General features: G+C 52.1%; 3 protein-coding genes across 4 annotated transcripts; all 3 read right to left on the reverse strand.

Annotated features, from left to right (window-relative positions):
- Positions 1 to 91: 91 nt before the first annotated feature.
- HOXD8 (homeobox D8) lies at positions 92 to 3,096 on the reverse strand. Of its 2 annotated transcripts, none has more exons than XM_079781753.1 (2): positions 1,948 to 3,096; positions 92 to 1,571 (listed from the first exon to the last, which is right to left on the reverse strand). In XM_079781753.1, the coding sequence occupies exons 1-2, from the start codon at positions 2,498 to 2,500 to the stop codon at positions 1,291 to 1,293; spliced, it is 834 nt and encodes a 277-aa protein (XP_079637879.1). In that variant the 5' UTR covers positions 2,501 to 3,096; the 3' UTR covers positions 92 to 1,290. The 2 variants fall into 2 exon arrangements, with proteins under 2 accessions (XP_079637879.1, XP_079637878.1); XM_079781752.1 differs by having other exon boundaries at positions 92 to 1,574; positions 1,948 to 3,084.
- A 4,287-nt stretch (positions 3,097 to 7,383) lies between these two features.
- On the reverse strand, positions 7,384 to 10,537 carry HOXD9 (homeobox D9). The gene is made up of 2 exons (XM_079783267.1): positions 9,279 to 10,537; positions 7,384 to 8,935 (listed from the first exon to the last, which is right to left on the reverse strand). The coding sequence occupies exons 1-2, from the start codon at positions 10,033 to 10,035 to the stop codon at positions 8,694 to 8,696; spliced, it is 999 nt and encodes a 332-aa protein (XP_079639393.1). The 5' UTR covers positions 10,036 to 10,537; the 3' UTR covers positions 7,384 to 8,693.
- A 2,407-nt stretch (positions 10,538 to 12,944) lies between these two features.
- On the reverse strand, positions 12,945 to 15,963 carry HOXD10 (homeobox D10). Its single transcript, XM_079781716.1, has 2 exons — positions 15,194 to 15,963; positions 12,945 to 13,857 (listed from the first exon to the last, which is right to left on the reverse strand). Exons 1-2 carry the CDS (start codon positions 15,936 to 15,938, stop codon positions 13,580 to 13,582), a joined length of 1,023 nt encoding a protein of 340 aa, XP_079637842.1. The 5' UTR covers positions 15,939 to 15,963; the 3' UTR covers positions 12,945 to 13,579.
- Between the last annotated feature and the right edge of the window lie 3,891 nt (positions 15,964 to 19,854).

Consider the following 19,854-nt stretch of genomic DNA (forward strand, 5'->3'; position numbering starts at 1 on the left):
ATATATTTATTTTTATAGCATGTAACCCCCACCTCTTTTTTTTTTTTTAATCAAATAGAAGCTTTAGCTGGACATTGCCTTCATGGGAGTAAAGAAAAAGCGTTATTTGCGGCGCTCAAAGACACCAGCTCTAGAAAAAGATTCATTTCTTTATTAAGGAGCTAGCTCTGTTCTGGAGCGGTTGTTTACACTGGGATTGTTCTGCCTTTGCTCCCAGGGCTTGTTGCAAATAGGTGAGGCCATCCTGGAGAACAACAGAGGACGTACCAACTGACATCTGAGACGCACATAGTAAGTTGGCTCAACATGGGCATGCAAACAGCGAGAAGAGAGTACAAATAAATATGGCACCTACTCAGAAAAACAAATCACAGTGGTGGCTACAGCACTGAGGCCGGAATTTCAGTCGATACCAAGTGCAGTTCAAAACAAAAGCAAGTTTTGGAAGGAGAGGCATTCCACAAAGTGACTTGCTAGAGTGAAAAATTAATGAATGAAAATGTTATCATTGGCTTTTCAAGTATTCATTCACTCTAGATTAAACTGCCATATTTATATAGACTATAGAAAAATTATTAAATGTCAACATTGACATTGCCCTGAAACTTTTGTCACTGGCCCAACATTTTCCCCAAGTTTAGGAAGCTGCAGAGCCGGGACTATACATTACACTCTTCAATTAACATGTGCTTTTCAAATATTTGGCCCACACTAGTCCCAGAGATACTATGTTTACAAAATAAAGAATCCTCTTAGGAGTAAACAAAAGGCACCTGAACCCACTATTATAAAAGCAGAAAGAAAAATACATAAATAATACATTTTAATCAAATAAAATAAAGTAAATATTCTGCAGGCATAATTTTTTAAAAAATTATAATAGATTTCTTTTAATTTACTCACCATAAAGAAAAGATTTAAAATGTTCAAGTGCACTTGTTTGATTAATAAAGCATTTTATATTCAATTATTTAGTGCTAGTTATTAGGAAGTTTACGTTGTTGAGGCAAATCACCAGCTCAGACATTAAAAACTACCATTATAAAAATTTTGCTATAGTTAGTATCAAATTACCCTTACATAGGACAGCTCAAGAGCTGTTTCTATGCGATACAAGAAACTTTTTAAAACACCCAAATCCCTCTCAAAAACCAGAAACCTCAAGAGCAGTGACATGAAGGTAGCTTGAAATACAGGTAAAGTCCTTCCAACCAAGAAAATAGGTGGTATCCACCAGCATATGTTGATCATTAGCTTTAACAGTCTGTGGTAAAATTTTAAAGGTAGAAGTTAATTCGTGGGGCCTTCAGTTCTGTCTTCTTCCAGCTCTTGGGCTTCCTTTTTAGTTTTCCCATCCTTCACCTCTTGTAATGTTTCCTTGTTGTTCTCCTTTTTCCATTTCATTCTCCTGTTCTGGAACCAGATTTTTACCTGTCTTTCCGTGAGGGCTAGGGCGTGGGAAACCTCGATTCTTCTCTTTCTGGTCAGATAAGGATTAAAAAGGAATTCCTTTTCCAACTCTAGGGTTTGGAAACGACTATAGGTTTGTCTTCCTCTTCGTCGACCAGGAGCTGCTGATTAAAAAAAAAAAAAGAGGAAAATGAACGTTTTTTAAAATGTAATGGTGTCTCTGCAGGTTGCTGGAGGTTTCTGGAGTGGATTTAAGGGATGAAATATACACAACTCTCTTTAGCTCTAATATATATATATATATATGGTGTGCAGGCAAAAGAGAGAGGTCTTCACAATTATTCTGTCCCCATCATCGTTTCGTGGTTTCTACTTTAAGGGGAAAAGTCAGTATTACTTTATGAATAAGAGCCACTGTAGCAATAAAAGACGGAAAAGGAGAGGGAGAGGGAGAGGGGTTTTAAAACTAGAACGTGAGATGAAAGCAGATTTCTCCCCGTCTCCCCGCTTTAAAAAAAAAAAAAAATGCATCCCAACCTTGTGGTCTCATCCAGGCAAACATTTGAGAAGGAGACGAGCTCTGATTTAAGTGGTCTGGGTCCTCGCCAATATTACCACTGGACGATTTACAGTCAGGATATTGTACCAGCTCGGCTTCTTGCTGGGTCGTAAAAATCGGCTGTCTCTGTAAGTTATCGTATCCGTAAAACTTCGCGGGCTCCCCGTGACAGGCAACCCCACCGCAGGGGGGAGGCGGCGGCGGAGGATGCGGAGGAGGAGGGGGGACGGCCTGGTAGGCTGCGGCCGGGCTGCCCCCGCCGCCGAGGTGGTAGTAGTCCTGGCCGAGGCCCAGGCCGCCCCCACCACCGCAACCCGGCCCGGCGGGCCGCGGCGGCGGGTGCGGGTGCGCGTGCGCCTGCGGGGGCGCGTGCGGGAAGCCGGCGGCGCCGTTGCCATAGAGTTGCAGGGCGGCGGCGTGGCGGCCGCCGACCTCAGGCGCGAAGTGACAGTCGTAGTAAGTGGGATTGATGGCCTCGCCCGCCGCCTTGTACTTGGCGTACGGCGACGGGTTCACGAAGTACGAGCTCATCGGAGCGGCGGCTGCGATCCGGGGCCGAGCGAGGGCGGCCCTGGGCGGGCGGGCGGGCGGGCGGCGCGGGGCGGGCAGGAGCGCGCCTCGGCCCAGCCGCACCGCCGCGGGGACCTCTGGGGCCGCTGCTCGCGTCGTCCGAGCCGCCGAGTTACGCTGCTGCTGCTGCTGCTGCCGCCGCCGCCCGCCCGCGCGTCGCCTCTGAGGCTCGGCCGCCGCGGGCGATCGGTTACTGGGCGCTCATGTCCGGCTGCGGCCCCCGCCGCCTCGGCCTTGCGCCGCCTCCCCTGCGGGTCGCGGGGCCTCACCCAGCCCCCGCGCTCACCGCCCGCCCGGCCTCTCCCTGCGCGCGCCGGCTCGGCCGCAATATAATCGCGGACGCCCCGGGTGACCTGCCCTGCTGCCTCCACTGTTTCCTCTCCGCACCAGGCGGCCCTCTGCACACCGGGACAAGAAAAAAAGTGCGCCCGGCCCACGGGACACGCTTTGGCTTCGATGTGCAAACCCCCGCTCTGGAGGGGAAAGAAAGAAAACAACCCTCTGCCCGTCGCCACCTCTCACCTCGCCCCCCCCGCGGCCCCCTCCCACCGCTCCCGCCGCCGCCGCCGCCGAGGCTGCCGCCCCGGTGCGCCCCGGCGAGGCATTTTCGCACCACGCCACTGCGCGGAGAGGGAGCGAGATGGAGGCGAGATAACCTCGCGGAGGGATCCGCGCGGAGGCGATACCGCCGCTCTCACGGGACTCCTCACGCTGCCCGGGAGATGCCTCCGCCGGCCTTAAAGGGGGCCCATAAAGCCGCACTGCCAAGGGCTCGCGTTGCCCCTGGGGGCCGAGGGAATGTGGACTGCGGCCAGCGGGGCGGGGGCGCAGCAGAACCTTACACTTGGGGGGGAAGTAGGGAGGCCACTCCCAGGAGGCTGCAGAGCAAAGGACTCTCTCTCTCCCGGCCCCTGGAGCAACCCCGCAGAAGTTGGCCGCGGCTTTTGCACCTTTGGACACGTGGGCGCAGCCCAGGGAACATGGGCAGGCTCTGTAGACGGACCGGACCGTACTTTTTGGGTTAGGTCCTATCCAAGTAGCTTGATTAAAGGCCACAAGGGTGACCCCAAAACCTGGTATTATCAAAGCGAATCTAAGTCCTTCTTTTCCAGCCGAACAGGCCTTGTGGAAATGAGATGTACATTTACCCTTGACGCACTGCACGCCTGGCTGCGGCTCCCAGGTTAATTGATATTTAATGGAAATCATGCCCATGAATATAGTTTCCATCATTTCACCCTTGATAGACGTCAGCACCAGGCGCAGGGGGGAGGCTGAAGAATGTGGGGAGGGAGGCATTAGCATTGCTGAGGGAGTAAATAGAAAAGCGGGACAGAAATGTTCCGAGGCGGGAAGGAGGATTCGCGCTGGGGTGCGTGGTATTTCCTCGGGCAGGACGGGCGGCTCCCTGGTCTCGGCCCGGTGTGGAGCGGACCAGGGCAGACTGAGGCCCCGGGCGGATTACGGGGGTGTCCGGGGGGAGGGACTCCCAAGAGTCCCCCCCCCCCTGCCCAACCCCCAATGTGACTGGGAGCTGGCCTTGGGATTGTGCTGGTCCCAGGCAGCTGCGGGCAGCGCTCGTGTCCTGCTAACGACTCTAGTTCATCCGCCAAGCCTGTGCAATTACTGCCGGGAGCGGGCGCCCTGCTCAGCTTTAAAAGTTACGAATTTTTCCAAAAGGAAAGAAAGAAAAGGCTCATCCTAACTTGTGAGCGACGAGGAAGACAAACGTCCTGACTCATGTGGGCAAGTCGAATGTGAATCGCAAATATGAAGGTGGCTCTAAAGCTGCTTGGAGTTACACCATCAACCACCTTCTCTCCCCCACATTCTCCCTCCCAATAAATGTGATGGGTCTCTGTTGAGCGAGTTTTCCCTCGCCAACTCGGCTTTTTTTGTGTGTGTGGGTTCTTTGGGTGACCCAGCCCCTTTCCCTTGCGGATAACCCATTGTTGTAAGGGCGCCCAGGCCCACCGGCCTTGGGACCAACCTCGAAAACCCTGAGTCTATCGAGGAGGCTCCCGCTAATACTGAAACATACCACGCCGACTTTTCACGCCAAATGCAAAGCTCTAAAAACCCCAGGTAACCCAAAGGCACAGCAGGCCAGTGATTTCAACTACCCCACTCCTTGTGGGTTGCCCCAACCTGTGAGCGCTATCCCGGGGTCAGTCCGGGTGGACTGAATATAATATTTTGCAAATGGAGGGGGAAAAGGTCGAAGAAAGGCATAGCAAGATGATGTCTAAGACTCTCAATTGTTTGTACAGGGAATGGCTGGAAATAGTTAAGGTAAACTGATTGCTAATAAATCTCCAGATGATAAAGGCATCCTTTAGTTTTTAAATTAGCAAACTGCAGGGGACTTTTGTTGTGGGGATGTTGAAGGGTTGGGGTTTGTTTGTGTTTGTTTTCCGTAGGTTATCACCAGGTAGAATCTATCTACTATAAATCCTAAGGCGAAGGAACGAAGGAATGGATAGTGACAGTTAATTTGTATTTCAACCTTGCAAATATCCAATTAATAGAGTATTATTTTCAACAAAACCTTGGAACTAATTTTGTAATTGTGCCTTTTTAATTTCGCTGTTTGGAGTGCATGTGTTTGCATGTTTAAACACTGTGTAAAAGAGTGGATTTGGAATGGAATGGGAGAAAAAGAAGAGCAAGCCCAGATCTCAGTAATGCAAGGCATCTTCTAGAACTGTGTGGTTCCTCGGTGTGAAAAAAAAGAAACACAAATACTACAAAAATAATTTCTACACATTCTGGCCTAATTAAGAAAACATTGCAATACAACATTTTCTCCTAGGACAAAACAATTCGTTTTTTCTTTCAAGCGTTTTGTTTATAATCTGAATGGAAAAAGAACGCGATTAACTTCATAAATAAAGATCTATGCCTTTACACACTTCTGTTTTGATCGGATGCATTAACTTACCATAACGTTTATAGTTTTAGCAGTGACATAGTCCAAATTTTTCTGAAATCCTGACTGAGCCAAAATTTTATCCCTAACAACACGACTGCAGAACTTAATAGTGCACATTGTTTCTTTTTAAAAATAAATTTATCCTAATTTGGAATCTAAAATAATATTGTAAATATTTTTAATCAAAACCTTCCTTCACCACCACTCCAACTTTACGAGATCACAAAGTGGAGCGACGGCGCTCTCTAGTGGCCAAATACCACCTCGAGCCGAGCTTAACTTCTCTTTATTAGACTCAAACCAATTTCAATCTAGTTCTTCAGTTTGGGACTTGGATCGCTGAGGCTAATGATGCTTCATCCCTTTGATTGTCAACAAATCAAGCCCAGCAAACAGCGGCTCCTAAATGCCAAATATTGTTGTGCTCCCAAGAACTTCCAGTAGTGTCTTTCAAAAGTTTCCAACCCTTCTTTTGCCAGACAGTAGTTTCTCAATTTGTAATCACCTACAATGATAGGATGGACTAGATTTAACAAAAATTGCAACTTTCTAACTATCAACTGCAACAGGATTTTTTTCCCCCAGAGAACCTGGAACTTCAAAAACTAAAAATGTACAAGTTAATTTAGTAATCTTTTAAAGTGGTTTCTCTTAGCGTTAAATCATGAGTATTTGCTGTTTTAATTTTGTAATTTTAATACTTCAGGTCCATTTCGCTGGGCAATGGGGTGGAGAAACCAAATTAAAAACTTTTTGCTAGATCTCTCAGTGGTTGTCTGGAAGGGGCTTATTGGGCCCATGTTCGTGGGAACATGTATAGACAATAAATGAGATTTTAAATGTATACCAAAAGTCACAGAATGAAATGAATTGACTAAGCATTCCACTTGAAAATTTTTAAAAAGTAAAGAATTTAATCAGCTTAGGTGTTTCCTGCAAGATTAATCTTTTTTTCTCAATTTTCAAAAACCCTTTCCTCCAACTCAGCAGTAACTATTATTTTCTATAATCAAATCGATATAATTTCCAACAATATTTTCACTGTGAAATTTGGAGTGGAGGGCCAGATATTTTTTTAAAAAGGCATTTAAGTAACTTCATTTTTTCCCCTAAGCACCATTTGGCTGGGAGACCCTCAGCCTGAGTAAATGACCCAAGATCACTAATTCTCCCACCTCTGAATAAAAGGCCGCTTTTAAAACAAACAAAAAGAACAAGCTAGACCTCGACCATAGTCAAATATTATAAAGAGCCACCCACCGTAGGCTAATTCTAATACCCAGACCATTTTAAAAATCAGAAATTCATCATCTCCTCCTTCCTATCCACACACCCCCGTTTTTATTTCCTAGGTGCTCACAACCTAACCACCGGGAGGGGGGGGGGGGGGGGGCAAGGCCCTGCCTTGTTGGTCCAACGCAGTCTTGTTTATATTTTATTGTCCAGATTTTAAGACCCAGTTTTTGTCTGCATTTTTCCTTTTCTCCTGCAAACACAAACATCAAAATGAGACGGTTTCAAAGCGAAGCGCCGGGCCTATCGTAAACCCATTACCTCCAGACGTCTCGCCGGCTGGATGGCTTTATGACACCTTGGCTCTTCCTGTTTTCAAAGAGCCCTAGGTATCGGGTTGGCCGCAGGGGCGGGGGTACGCAGCACCTTCGGCCGGATCTGGGCCTTGGCTTTCCCTCCCAGCCCCCCTCTGCTTTTCCTTCAAGTCCCCTCTTTCATCAGGACACCCCCCTCCCCTCAACTTTGCCATTGCCCCTGCCTTCCGCCCAGCCCAGGCCACCCGGCGCCTCAACCTCTCGGGCCTGCAAAAGCTGAGGGCCCCGAACCCTCACTTACAATGACCTTCATTTTAGCCCCTGAATGCGGCCCTCAGAGGGCCTAGCTGGGAGCTAAATGCACACAGAAACGGGGTTGGGGGAGGGTGGAGGTAGCTGTGGAAGAGAGCCTTGACCATTTTGATCGGCTAAGGTCACTTTGGGGCTCCAGTGGGGAGGGGTGGAAGCTTACAGCCCTACCGGTTCAGGCCTCCTGGAGCCAGCCCGCCCTGCGGAGCTGGAGGAGTTGCATCCTGAGCGCAGAGTTGGCCTTTCGCTTGTTTGTAGGAAGGGGTGGGGGTAAATCAATGGCTGGGACCCCAGGAGCAGAGGGAGACATGGGGTATGGTGAGCCAAAGCCCCAGAGAGTGAGTGCCTGGCTTCGGGGGCTCTTCGGCTCCTCTGGGCACGGAGCAGAGCCTGTCACTGGGTCCAGGGCACAGAGTTCCAAGAGGTGCTGGAACCAAACTGGGGGAGGGATACGCTGCCCAGGGCCACCCAGGTGCTGTGTTCTGGGCTGGGTCTACTCACACAAAGGGAAGCACATCAGGGGACCCCTGAGGTGGAAGGTCCCCGGATTTCTAGCAGTGTCTCCCTCCCAGGGATGGGGGAGGCGTCCAGGGAGGGTGACATTTTGCAGAGAGACAGAGAAAGCAGACACACAGCGTTCAGGGCCAGTATCTGGGCTCCATTTAATCAGGTCAGCATTTATTGGTAGGAAGCGGTAACATTTACAACTGGTCCTCAGGCAGGAACGCGGAGGGCCAACCCCCGCAGCCGCCCACGCGAGGGGAGCCCTCCCGTGACAGCGGCTCCTCCAGTGCACTGACAACAGCCCCCTCCGCCCCACTGGAGGCCCTGGGCTCCTCTTTCGGCTTCCTTCCAGGTCTCAGTCACAGGCTCCCCAGGAAAGGGGGCTTTCATAACCGTTGGGCTACCCGGCCGGGCCTCTTTGGGCCTCCGCGGGCCTCCACACTGCAGTCCTCTGCCTTCCTCCTCCCAAGTGAGGCGCATGTGGCTCCTGCTTGAGCAGCGCTAGGGGCTAAACTACAGCACTTTTCAGAAACACGGAGGGCATTTACAAAGGAGAGAGCTGTTCAAGCCAGCGTGCACTCACAAAACACAGCATTTCCTAAGGAACCAACGGGGCAGGAAACGGAGGGTGCGGGGCAGGGCAAAACCCCAAAGCCACTTGGTTTCTCCAACACGTAAGCGAGCAAATACAGAGTCCCCCCCAAATACCTCACAGAGACCAACCACACAGTCACTTCTACCTAAAAACGGGGTAAAATGTCCGAATCACTGGAGAGTTTCTGGAAATCAAGCACCCACAAAGGAAAAAAAAAAACCCCACTGCCTTTGCAGAGCAGAGCGGTCCAGCCGGCACCTCGCCGGGTCAGTCTCCTTTGGGGCATTTCTCCTTGCTCATCTTTTTCATTTTCATCCTGCGATTCTGGAACCAGATTTTGACTTGTCTCTCTGTGAGGTTTAGAATCCTCGCCACCTCGTAGCGCCGGTCCCGGGTGAGGTACATGTTGAAGAGGAATTCCTTCTCCAGCTCCAGCGTCTGGTATTTGGTGTAGGGACAGCGCTTTTTCCGGGTGGAGCGAGCGTGGATCCAGTTTGCAGCGGGGTTGTCTGTGAAGAGGGGGATTGAGAGGAGCGGAGAGAAGGGGAGGTAGGGAGAGACGACAGGGGGGTGGGGGGGAGAGGTCGTTAAATTAATTTCACCAAGGATGGTCGCTTTTCACAACTTGGGGGGAATTATCATAAAAAGCCTTAATGCCCGCGCTCTGTTTGCCGAACAACCCGCGCGCCCAGGGTAGGTTGTTATGGGAAGCTTTTTTATGGATGCGTGTTGCTCGCCGTGGCTAGGGTAGGCGGCTAGACGTTTTTATAGGTTAGTAAAACTATCAGTTTTGCACATTCGAGCCTTACAGGTTTCAGCAATAAATCAGGGGGCAATTTCTTTTGCACTTACTTGGGTCAAGTTGCTGCGGTGGCGGCTGCGGATGCTGCTTCTCCTCCTCCTTCAGCGGGCAGCCCGGGCTCGGATGGTCGCTGCAAGCCGCGGGCTCCGAGGAGCCGCCCGCCCCGGCCCCGATGCCCGCCCCCGGCCGTGCTCCCCCAGCCGCCGCCGCCGCCTTGTCCCGTAGGAACGAGTTGCAGGAGAACTCGGGGTCGCCGCTCCCCTGGGACTCCCGGGCCGCAGAGCACTCAGTCTGTTTGGAGGAGGAAGACGAGGAAGTGGAGGAGGAGGTGGCGGCGGCCGCTGGGGTCGGGGCCGCTCCGGTTTCAGGCTTAATCCCGTAGTGGCGCCTGTTGGGTGGGCCGCTGGGGCCGGGGCTGGGACCGGGGCCCGGGCCGCCGCCGCCGCCGCCCGCGCCGCCCGGGAAGCCGGGCAGCGGTTCCATCCAGGAGCGCATGTAGCGGCCGGGCTCGGAGGCGGCGGCGGCCAGGGGCGGCGGGGGCACGTACGGGTGGTAGAGGCCGCTCATCGCCGCCGCCGTCGGGGGCTGGGCGGGCACCGCGGACCACGAGGCAGAGAACACGGTCGATTTAGGGGCAAAACTACACGAGGCAAACTCGGCGGCGGCGGCCGGGCTGTCGGCCACACCTGCGGGCCTGCCCTGCGCGCCGGGCCCGGGCGGTCCGAAGCGCGCGGCGAACACCTCGTCGCCCTCATGGCCTATGAGCGAGTCCACGTAGTAGTTGCTGAGGGTGCCACTGGAGGACATTTTGCGGCGCCGTGCGCTCCCACCCAAGGTTACACTGCCCGCCGCGGCGCCGCTCCCCGCCGGCGCCCTAGCCGCCGACTAGTTCGCAGGCTGCAGCCTCCACCATTGGTCGCGCGGCCCACGTGATCATATTTACCAATACCGGGAGTAAATCAGTCCGCTAAACTGGGGGCTGCTGTGATTAAAAAAAAAAAAAATCATCATCAACATAAGCGCCGCAATTAGAGCCTGCGGGTCCCGGCCCGTGCGCCGGACTTGGCCCCGCCGCGCCCGGCCAGCCCTCGGACCGCCGGGACCGCACGCCGGGCTGCGGCCGGAGGAGGCGCTGGGACTATTTGTTCGCCTCCTCTGGCCGCCCTCGGGCTTTCCGTCCGTCCCCGCGCTGCCTCCCCAGCTCCTGGGCTCCACGCTACCAGCCACGCGTCCTGGGCTAACGGAGCGCTGGGCCAGAGCCGGGACCCGCAGGGCCGCCGCTGGCCCCTGGCAGGGCGGCCTTCAGGGGCGGCCCCCTGGCGCCGGAGCCAGTTCTTCTCCCCGCGCCTCTCTCCCTACCCAGACCCACCCCCTCCCTGCACATACCCACACACACACACGCTCTCACAGCTTGTCGTGTTGTTTAAAACAGGTGGAAGACCTTTGTAATGATATTATGCCTTTCAATAAAAATTTTATGAGGTGTATTTGATTATAGATTAATGTGTCCCTAATAAAACGGACGGATGGAGCAGCTCGGAGGGCCCCCTCCCCCTACCACACTCACACACGGCCCCGTGCAGCCACACACACCCCCAGCGGGAGGCTGAGCACACGCCGCGGCCGGGTGGGTGAGCTGGGGTGGCCCACGGGCTGGCTGGGCGCGACGGTGGCCACCACGGCGTAGGCTTCTGTCTGCCCTCAGAAGGGCTGGCAGGAAGGCGAGTCGGACCCGCGGCCAGCGGCGGCCCGCGTGCCCTGTCTTCTCCGGGGCTGCTGCAAATGCCCTGGAAGAGAACACGCCATAGGGCAGAACCCAAATCTGAGCGCCAGACCCGCTCCCGCCCGCCGCCCGACCTAAAGGCCAGGGGAGCCGCGTCCCCCAAGGCAGGGCGTCTTCGCGTGGCTCCCACTCAGAGGCCTCCAAGGGGGTGCCGGGGATGTCTTTAAAGTGGCCCTGGTCCTTGGGCCACTCTCGGCCGATTTTTTTTTTTCCCTCTTTCCCTCCAGAGGTAAGGCTGGGCAGCCTTGAATCTGAGGGAAATGCCCATTGTCACTCCCAAATCCATGGTACAAAGCCTCTGGAGCCTGGCTGGGAGCTGAGACAAAAGCAGCTGGGTGCGGGCGCTGGAGGATGTGTTCCTGGCTCTACACGTTGCCCGGCGCACCCTGGGAAGGCTCCCAGCCCACCTGGAGCCCCGGAAAGGAAGCGGGTACATGGCTCGTGGCCTGATTGTCTTTGCCAATGGCTTTCTGATTTTGTTCCAGAGGAGCTGCCTTTGCCTGTAGCACGGTTTTCCTCCCAGACATGGCCCCCTGTCAACAACGACGGTGCTCCCCACATCGTGGGGGAAACGGAAAAGTTAAAATTGCCCTCCTCCCGCCCAACCAATGGCGGTCTGGGGCCAATTGATTCCAGCGTTCCTCACCTGGCATTCATTCAGACCCACTCTCTCCCACCCCTAGGAAATAGCTCCCTTAAAAGGGTTCTGTCTTAGAACTGGGGAAGGTTCCTGGTTTTGAGAAGGAAGTTTAAAACTCTGAATAAATACAGAGTCTGCCAGACTCCCTGGGTGAGGGCTCTAACTCTTAGAGCCCCTAAAAAGTTGTTTTTAGGGGGAAAAGGGCAGGGATGAAAAGAACACGTTTTGTGGAGCTGTTGGAGACCCTTTGAAACTGCAGCACAACCTGGGGTAACGGATTCTCTGTCAGCAATTCTCCCCAAGGCCTCTCTTTCCTTCTCCCTGGCAGAAATAGATTAAGTCCGGACTCTCTTGGGCTATGGATCCTCCAGTATATATACTGGTGAAAGCTGGGGTTTTTCAAACCATGGCAGCAGCTGGAACATTGGACTTCGTGGGAAGTCATGTTCATTTGCAAATTCTCTTTCAGTCACCCTTTGTACATTTTCTTGCCTCCCAGATACAGTGGCTCCAACTAGCATTTTGTAATTAAATAGAGGGAGAATGGGGGGGGGGATATTTCTGCCTTTAAAAAATTTTCATGTGGACCACTAAAAGGTAATGACTGAGCATAAAATCCTTCCACAAGGAAACTAGGACAAAGTGGATGGGAAAACTCACCCATCCTCTGCTTCGCTGTGGCCTGGCTGTCTTGTGCTTGGGATGGGGGTGAGAATGAGGGAATGGGGGGCAGAATTGGATCCGATGCAATGCTAAGCTGCTGCTTGTCCTTGAAATGGAGGCCCCTTGGCTTCCAGGTGGGCAAGACTGGTTTCAACCCAGCCCCTGATGATGGCACGCCAGCCAGAAATTGCCAAGACCCACTGAAAGCATTAAAAATAACAGAACCAAAACCAAAGAGAAAGACACATAAGTGGGGAGCTTTGAGGAAAAAGCAGCTTGGGCACAAGCTTACTTACCAGGCTCGAGCTAGAGGGAAACTGAGAATTCAATTCAATTAATGGGGAGCTAGGGAGAAAAGACTTCCCTTCTTCCCAACTATGGAAATAACACCCCCCCTCCATTCACACACACTGCCAAATTTCAGGACCCTAGGCCTCCTCCAGCTTCTCTCTCACATCCTTTTCCTCCTCTCTATCCCCCCAAACTTCCCCAAACAAGCAGATTAACAGGAAGATAGTCTCATCAAAGGCTTTCATTTCCACTGTAACAAATTTTCATTTTAGAAAGCAGAGGGAGCGAACTTGTTTCCAGAATTTATTGCATTATACATGCGACCAGAACATGCACAGAATGGACAGGTTGCTGTTATACTCTACCAAACCACAGATGCACCACAAGGGAAAGGCTACAAGGCATAAGTCATCAATATTCCATCTCACCAAGGACAATTGCTAAATTCATTTGTGAAAAGATACATTGTAATGTGCTTTTTAGTCCCCCTCCCCCCAAAGCTTGTGAATTTTCTTAATCTTTTTTAAATATATATGTAATTTAAGTACTTTTAAGTACTGATGTATTCAAAACGCCATGGGCTCATGGACTAACCACACACAGACCTTTTGTGTTAGGAAAAACATGAAAAAGTCACATTGCTGGATAGATGAATGGATTGATCAATGCTCTACAGTTCCAATAAGTTAAGACCCAAATGAAAATGCGCAGTAATAGTTACCCTGCATTACGATGAACAAAATAATAAATTACACGTGCTAGTTTTTAATATATATATATGTATATATATACTCATAGGGATTACAGATCACTTGCAGCACGAACAGAATAACCCCAAAGTCACATTCTAGCAGGAAAACAAAACAAAAAACAAAGAGCAAAGAAGGTTTTGTTTCCGCCTTCCCAGTCTTCCAGCACTGGGCCCTGGAATTCGGTGCCCCCTCTCTGATCCTGGACTCCCACGGGCCTCGGACCTAAGAGAAGGTGAGGTTGGCGGTCAGTTCTCGGATCCGGTTCTCTCGGCTCATCTTCTTGAGTTTCATTCGGCGGTTTTGAAACCAAATCTTGACCTGCCTGTCGGTGAGGTTAACGCTCTTACTGATCTCTAGGCGGCGCTCGCGGGTGAGGTACATATTGAACAAGAACTCTTTTTCTAATTCCAGCGTTTGGTGCTTAGTGTAAGGGCACCTCTTCTTTCTGCCACTCTTTGCAGTGAGCCAATTGCTGGTTGGAGTATCAGACTTGATTTCCTCTAACAAAATTAAAGGGAGAAGAAGAAGAAAAATCAAGATTTTTTTTTTTGTCTGTCTCTCAGTCTGTTCAAATGTACCCTTGGCCATGACCCTGCAGGCAGCCAGGTCGCTTTGGGAAATACTGGTATTAAACATTACCCACATGAGGTGGGCCTTGGAAGGGATTAGTCAATGATACCAGATTAGCTTAAATGCCCCAAATGATAGGATGGGCGGGGACCTGGCCTTCTGTGCCAGGGTTCTCTCAGCTTTCTGACCTGCACCAAACATTAGTACAATAGTAAACTCTCAGGGTCTCCCCAGCAGCATTCTAAGTGGTCAGCTCCTAACAGGGCTGGAGTGGAAGAAGCAAGCCGCAGCCTGGACAAGGCTACCGACCCCGCTGCTGCCTCAGGTCTCCAAGTCTGCCCCTTCTTCCCCACTTTCCCCAGGCGGGTGGGGAGCCACACAGCCAGGTCCATAGGTGCCCATTTCCCTTTAAAACGTAACTGAGTACACCTTCTGCACCCTGCCTGGGCATTCAGCGTTTCCTGAACGCTCATGCCTTCTCGCCCCCACACAAAAGCATTGCCCAGAAATGTAGCTCCTTAATGTGGCCCACCTTTAGGCACTGGAAGAGAGGCTCAGGGGCAGGGTTCCTTCTCCAAAAAAAAACAACCCCAGAGTCCCTGGCTCTTTGCCCTAGCCCAGCCCTAAGGCTGGCTCTGCCGGGTTGGCCAAGCAGACTGTTCTCCCCCCTTCCGCCTTGGCCCCCTTTGCAAATGAATTGCAAAGCTCGAGGCACTTTCCCCAGACAAAGCCAAGGTTACCTAGCCCCGCAGAGGCAAAGAGCCCTTGTTTCCCCGCTCAAGCGCCAAACAACCAAGCCATCTTGTTCCCCTGGCCGCCCCCAAGCTCGCAGGATGCGGGGTGCATACACTTAAACACGAACACGGTGTCTTGGACCACCTTAAAATCATAACTGGGTCAAAGTTGGGGCTGCAAATCTGAGCGAGAGAAAGGAGGTTCTGGGGCTGTGTTTATGAGCGGCAGGTCATTTGCGCTCTTTTGTTGCATTTCAGATCTAGCTCAGGAAAAATAAACCCAGCAAGCCCTTCCTCTGGCCAGACGCCATCCGCGTGGGGCCAGGACTAGCCAGGAGGGCCGGGGCAGCGGGGGAGAAGCGGGGATGATCTGGGGACTGAGAATGCCCCCTCTAAAAGCTGGGAGGAGCAGCAGCGGCCCATCGGCCCCGCCTGAGCTGCCAGGGCCCTGCGCCGGGCACCCAGGTGCTCCCTCTTTGCCGGGCTCCCGGGCTGCGCGCCCCGCTGGGGTGGCAACCCTGCTCATACCGACCTTTGCTCTCCTTCTCCTGCACTTCGGGACTGGACACGGAGACCTCGGCCAAGCAGCTCCTTTCTTCCGGAAGGCCACCCTTGGCCTCAGGGCTCTCCACCTGGGAGACTTTGCTGGGCTCCTGGCCGCTTGCAGGCTCGTTCATCTTCTTTTCCATCTGCAGCTGGGCGGCCGAAAGCTGTGGCTTGGCCGCGCCGCGAGGGTTGAGCTGGAGCATGACTGTGGAGCTGCCTTCGGGGCTGTTATTGTACTCTTGGGTTTTCCCGGTGGCGTAGGTCTGACTCAGTCTAAAATATCCAGGGACAGGAACCTCGGGGTTCTCAACGGGACAGGACTCAGGGACCAGCCTCTGGTACGAAGGGACCTCGGCAGAAATGAGTTTGTTGCGCTTATCAGAATACATGCAGCAATTGGATTCTTCCTTAATGTTGGTGGTGAAGGAGCAAGTGGGGACTTGCTGTGTAACAGGTTGCTCTATTCGACAAGATCTGTTCGGGTCTGTCCAACTGTCTACTTGAGGTATATAAGGATGCACATTCATACCCATATTTTGGTGGTTCACTTCTCTTTTGGCCAGAGACGGGAGCAGTCCACAGGTTTGCATTCCATAGGTCCCCATGTCTGCGCTAGGTGGTGGCATGTACATGCTGGCGCTGCTCGAATAAAAACTGTCACTCCTGCAGGCACTGATCAAGGAATCTACTAAAAAAGTATTAGCAGCAGGAGAGCTGTTGGGAAAGGACATTTTGGGGAGGAATTTGAAGAAGAGAGATTGTGTCCTTTGTAGGCTGACATCTCTAGGAAAACATTCCCCGTGTAATTGTGGATGCCTCTGCCGACCACATGACAACCAAGCCAATGAGATTTGAAAATGGCCTTGAGCCGCAGCCTCCTCGCAGGTCACGTGTTCCAGAGCCAGGCCGGCCGGCCGCGTAAGCGCGGACAACAGCGACATCTACTATGCGCCAGAGATAGTGCGCGCTGGAGACAACCGGCCCAGCGCTCTCCGCTGCCCGCCAGCCTACCCGCCTCGGCTCGGCCCGCCCGCCCCATTTGCGTCCCCCACTCCGGCCTCTGGGCCACGAAGGCGGAAGGAAAGGCTCCGCCGGAGGGGCCTCGGGAGGACACGCGCGGGGAGGGAAGCCGGAGCGTCGTGGCGCCAGCACATAGAAGCATTCCACGCACACACCCAGGCAGAACGCTCCCGTGAGGGCCGGGGCCCGGGCGGGGGATGGGGGCCCAGGCTGGGTAATTTTGTCCCGGGCAGCCTGGGAAGGTGAGTCGATTCCCTGGGGCCTGAGACATTCCACCCGAGGAGTCCACAGGAAAGATCTCCCGCGCAAAGACGCGGCCAAGGTATCCCGGGGCGCAGAGGCGAGAGGCCACGTAGCTGGCCGGCCCCCGAGGCTGAGGACCGCTCGGTCCCAGCGCTGCCCTCTCCTTCGGCCCGCCCGCCCGGGCTCCAGGTTCCTCCGCCGAGCCGTGTGCTTTCCGGAGAACCACACCCCGACCTGTAGGGCTGGTGCTGGGAGCTTTCAAACCGAAGACCGTCCCTCGCCGCAGTTGGTTATCCGCGAAAGCGTTCCCATCGGGAGAACTAAACCGATGTTTCCCTCCCCACACACCCTGACAATAGAGGGCAAAGAGGAAGAAAGAAAATAATTTTTTCAAAGAAAGAGGAAAACTCTCGCCCTCAGACTCTAGAAGTTTTAGAAAACTGACTGGGCCAAACAGGAGAGAGAGAGAGGAGAGAGATGCAAAGGTGTCATTTGGTTCTTCTGCAAAGAAAAATGTTTTCCTTTTATGGATTTTGTAAAAGCATTGGTTTCTGACAAGTGCGAGGTACAAAAGGTTGTGAAATTTATTAATACATATTAAGAAGAATCAGGGCGATCAATAAAATTCTCATCTACATTCTTGGGCTACTTGGTAATTTTCTTGCTTCTGAAGGTTTTTAAAGAGTTATACCCGCTGTTGCCACACACGGGAAGATATTTTATTAACAAATCAATCGAGACTTTGTAAAGGATAAGATTAATAGTTAGGATTTAGCATAATGGCGTTCGCTTTATGAATTATTGAAAATTATACTATTGATTTTTCCCCTTCGGTACTAACCAAGAAGGTCAATTTTTGTTTTAACACAAATTGTCAAATATTAAAAGCTATACTTTTGTCAGAAGTCAAGTTTTATAATTTTGGACAATTCCTCAAATTATTTGACATGGTTTTGCTTGGGTAAGAGGAGGGAGAGAAAGGGAGGTGGGGTAAGAACCCTAGTCCTCTGTTTCCTTTGTGAGGGAAAGTTCTATAAAGGGGATTTGGTCTGGGCTTGTGGTTGAACTCATTAAAGAACACCACCATCACCGCCATGGAAACTCAGAGTTTTATGAGAAACTTCTCCAACAACTTCCTCTCTCCTTCTCTAGTTGTAGGCGGGTGAGCAACACTATGGAAGCTCCGGCCTCCGGGCAGTAGCGGGGAGCTTTAACCTTGATTTCTTCCCAAAGGCTTGCCCTGGCCAGGCCAGGTCGCTGGAGCTGTCCTCTGGCTTCCGGATCCCCTTCACTGCATCCGAGAGAAGAAAAGGGCCCCTAGCTCTGATGGTGAACCAGTTCTCTATCCCGAAGACATCCGTGTTTTCTTCTCCCCGCATTGCCCTGTTATGGGCTGGCCTTGGATTTCAGGCCCAGAGACTGAACTTGTGGGCAATTTGGGTTTCCATCTCAGCAGAACAGTTCTTTGGAGCCTGATGCTAAATGAAGCACGTCAGCATTCTGGGGGACCCACTTGCCCACTTGCTCCTTCACGGAAACCTTTTCCAACAAACCCTTTGTCAGCCCCTCCCCAAAAGGAACGTCCCCTGGCCTGGTGGAAAAACAGGGGTTGGACATTATTTTCAGCCTTGGGACGGCTTCGCCTGTCCCCTCGAATTGCCCTCGCCCAAACAATAACCCCTTTTAAAAAACTCTGCGGTGGCAATGAGACAGACCTTTTAAACCTTTAAGCAGCTGTTCAAATACAACATCATTGTCAGGTTAAAAGCCTAGAGCCTCTCACTGCTCAGACTGCAGGGAATGCCCTGCCAGGGAAGCCGGAGGGTTAAACATTACATTACCTTTTCACCGGGTTGTCTGATTTTAAGCATGGGGGGGCGGGGGAGAGGATGAGGAAGGCAGAAAGAAACTCCAACTTTTTGCTCTAGTCTGCTAAGGTCCTATTCCAAGCTAACAGCCACTGATCAGCACACTGAAAATTGCTTTCCTCAAAGGCGGAGATTATCATCCCAGCCACGGCAAAACGTGCCCAGGGCTGGACAAAATGCCCGCTACACGCACTCTCGGCAGGCGCCCTGACGCCAGCCTGGCGCTCCAACTCTGTCCCTTTCCATCTCGGCCAGGAGCTTGGTTGTCCAATTCTCCCTATCCCACGCAGAAGGCAAGACTGTTCAATCTAACTGGGAATCAAATGCCCTTTCATAGTATTTGTTTACACAGGAAAAAACAGCCAAGCTAAAGAACAGCGATTCCTCGTGGAGCGTAGCCTACCGGGGCAGGCACAATCTGCCTTCCGATTTGAGAGCCTTTCTGTTTCAGCTCCCGGTGGCTTGGAGTTCAAAGTCACCCCCACATTGGATTTGGTTTTAAATAAACCTTCTTCACTCACAGAAATAAAAAGGGTATCAGATATAATTTTGAATTACCACAAAATTTGATTTTATTATTTTTCAAATTTCTGCCTCCAGACCAGCTCCTGGAGGCCAGAGACTGCCAATATTGCAAAGAGATTTTATCATAAAAATCAAGCAAAATAGTTTTAATACGAGAGCATCACCTGGGCAGAGGAGGATGGAAAGTTTGTCTAAGACCCTAAGGCTGAGATGAAGCAAATGGAATGAAAAGGCAGTGGCTTTCAAGGCCAGCCTTTATTTTGCTTACGAGTATTTAATATAGCCGCATGGCCACTGTTCTCGATCATCTTTAGATCAGTGGGAGCAGTTACCATTAATAATAAATCAATATTGCACCATAAAGGAGATGAATATCCACGTCTCTACCAAAACATCCTTCTCCCTGGCACAGCTCTTTCCCGAGGAAAATTAAAAGGGTCGCTTTGTCAAGAAATTAGCATTTGTAATCAAGAAATGGTTTGCATCTGTGCTCTCTTGTCACCGGGAAGAAGAGCAGGGGCCCTGGGCCTGAGTGAACTTGGGGGCCCCTAGGTTTGCCCTGAAGTTTGGGTGGCCTCGGGGCTGTGCCACCCTTGGGGTGCAGAGTAGATGGAGACACGTTTAAAAGGCTGCTTCCTTAAGGCGCCCCTCGGGGTTGTGCTGTGCACCTCCCAACCAACGTGAAAAGAAATCAAGGGAGCAATGGGGAGGCTGGGGAAGCCACCAGCACCTGGATGAGGGGTCTGTGAAAACAGGTAAAAGGGCCCTGGGCCAGGGAGCCTCTATCCCTTGCCGACACAAAAGATTCCTTATTTAGCGCATTTCCCCTCCACTTCAAGATCTGAGACCCCAGAGACTCAAGACACATGACCACCCTCCAGGAGCCCCATAACCCTGACCGATCAGGAGAGGTCAGGTCCGCAGCCCTCAGAAGTCCTGATCCAATGCCCTGGCCTTTTCCAAGTCCATCTTGGGAGCTACCAGGAGGGAA

The sequence above is a fragment of the Cnephaeus nilssonii genome (assembly GCF_951640355.1).
Source record: "Cnephaeus nilssonii genome assembly, chromosome: 10".
NCBI classification, from domain to species: Eukaryota; Metazoa; Chordata; class Mammalia; order Chiroptera; family Vespertilionidae; genus Cnephaeus; species Cnephaeus nilssonii.

Bases quoted from the DNA above. Each gene is read 5' to 3' on its own strand.
- HOXD8 (XM_079781752.1), bottom strand. From the start codon at position 2,500: ATGAGCTCGTACTTCGTGAACCCGTCGCCGTACGCCAAGTACAAGGCG. The intron at 1,575-1,947 runs GTTGGGATGCAT...TTTTTTAATCAG, and splicing joins TGCCTGGATGAGACCACAAG to CAGCTCCTGGTCGACGAAGA.
- HOXD9 (XM_079783267.1), bottom strand. From the start codon at position 10,035: ATGTCCTCCAGTGGCACCCTCAGCAACTACTACGTGGACTCGCTCATA. The intron at 8,936-9,278 runs GTAAGTGCAAAA...CCCTCTTCACAG, and splicing joins ACCGCAGCAACTTGACCCAA to ACAACCCCGCTGCAAACTGG.
- HOXD10 (XM_079781716.1), bottom strand. From the start codon at position 15,938: ATGTCCTTTCCCAACAGCTCTCCTGCTGCTAATACTTTTTTAGTAGAT. The intron at 13,858-15,193 runs GTCGGTATGAGC...TAATTTTGTTAG, and splicing joins GCAGGAGAAGGAGAGCAAAG to AGGAAATCAAGTCTGATACT.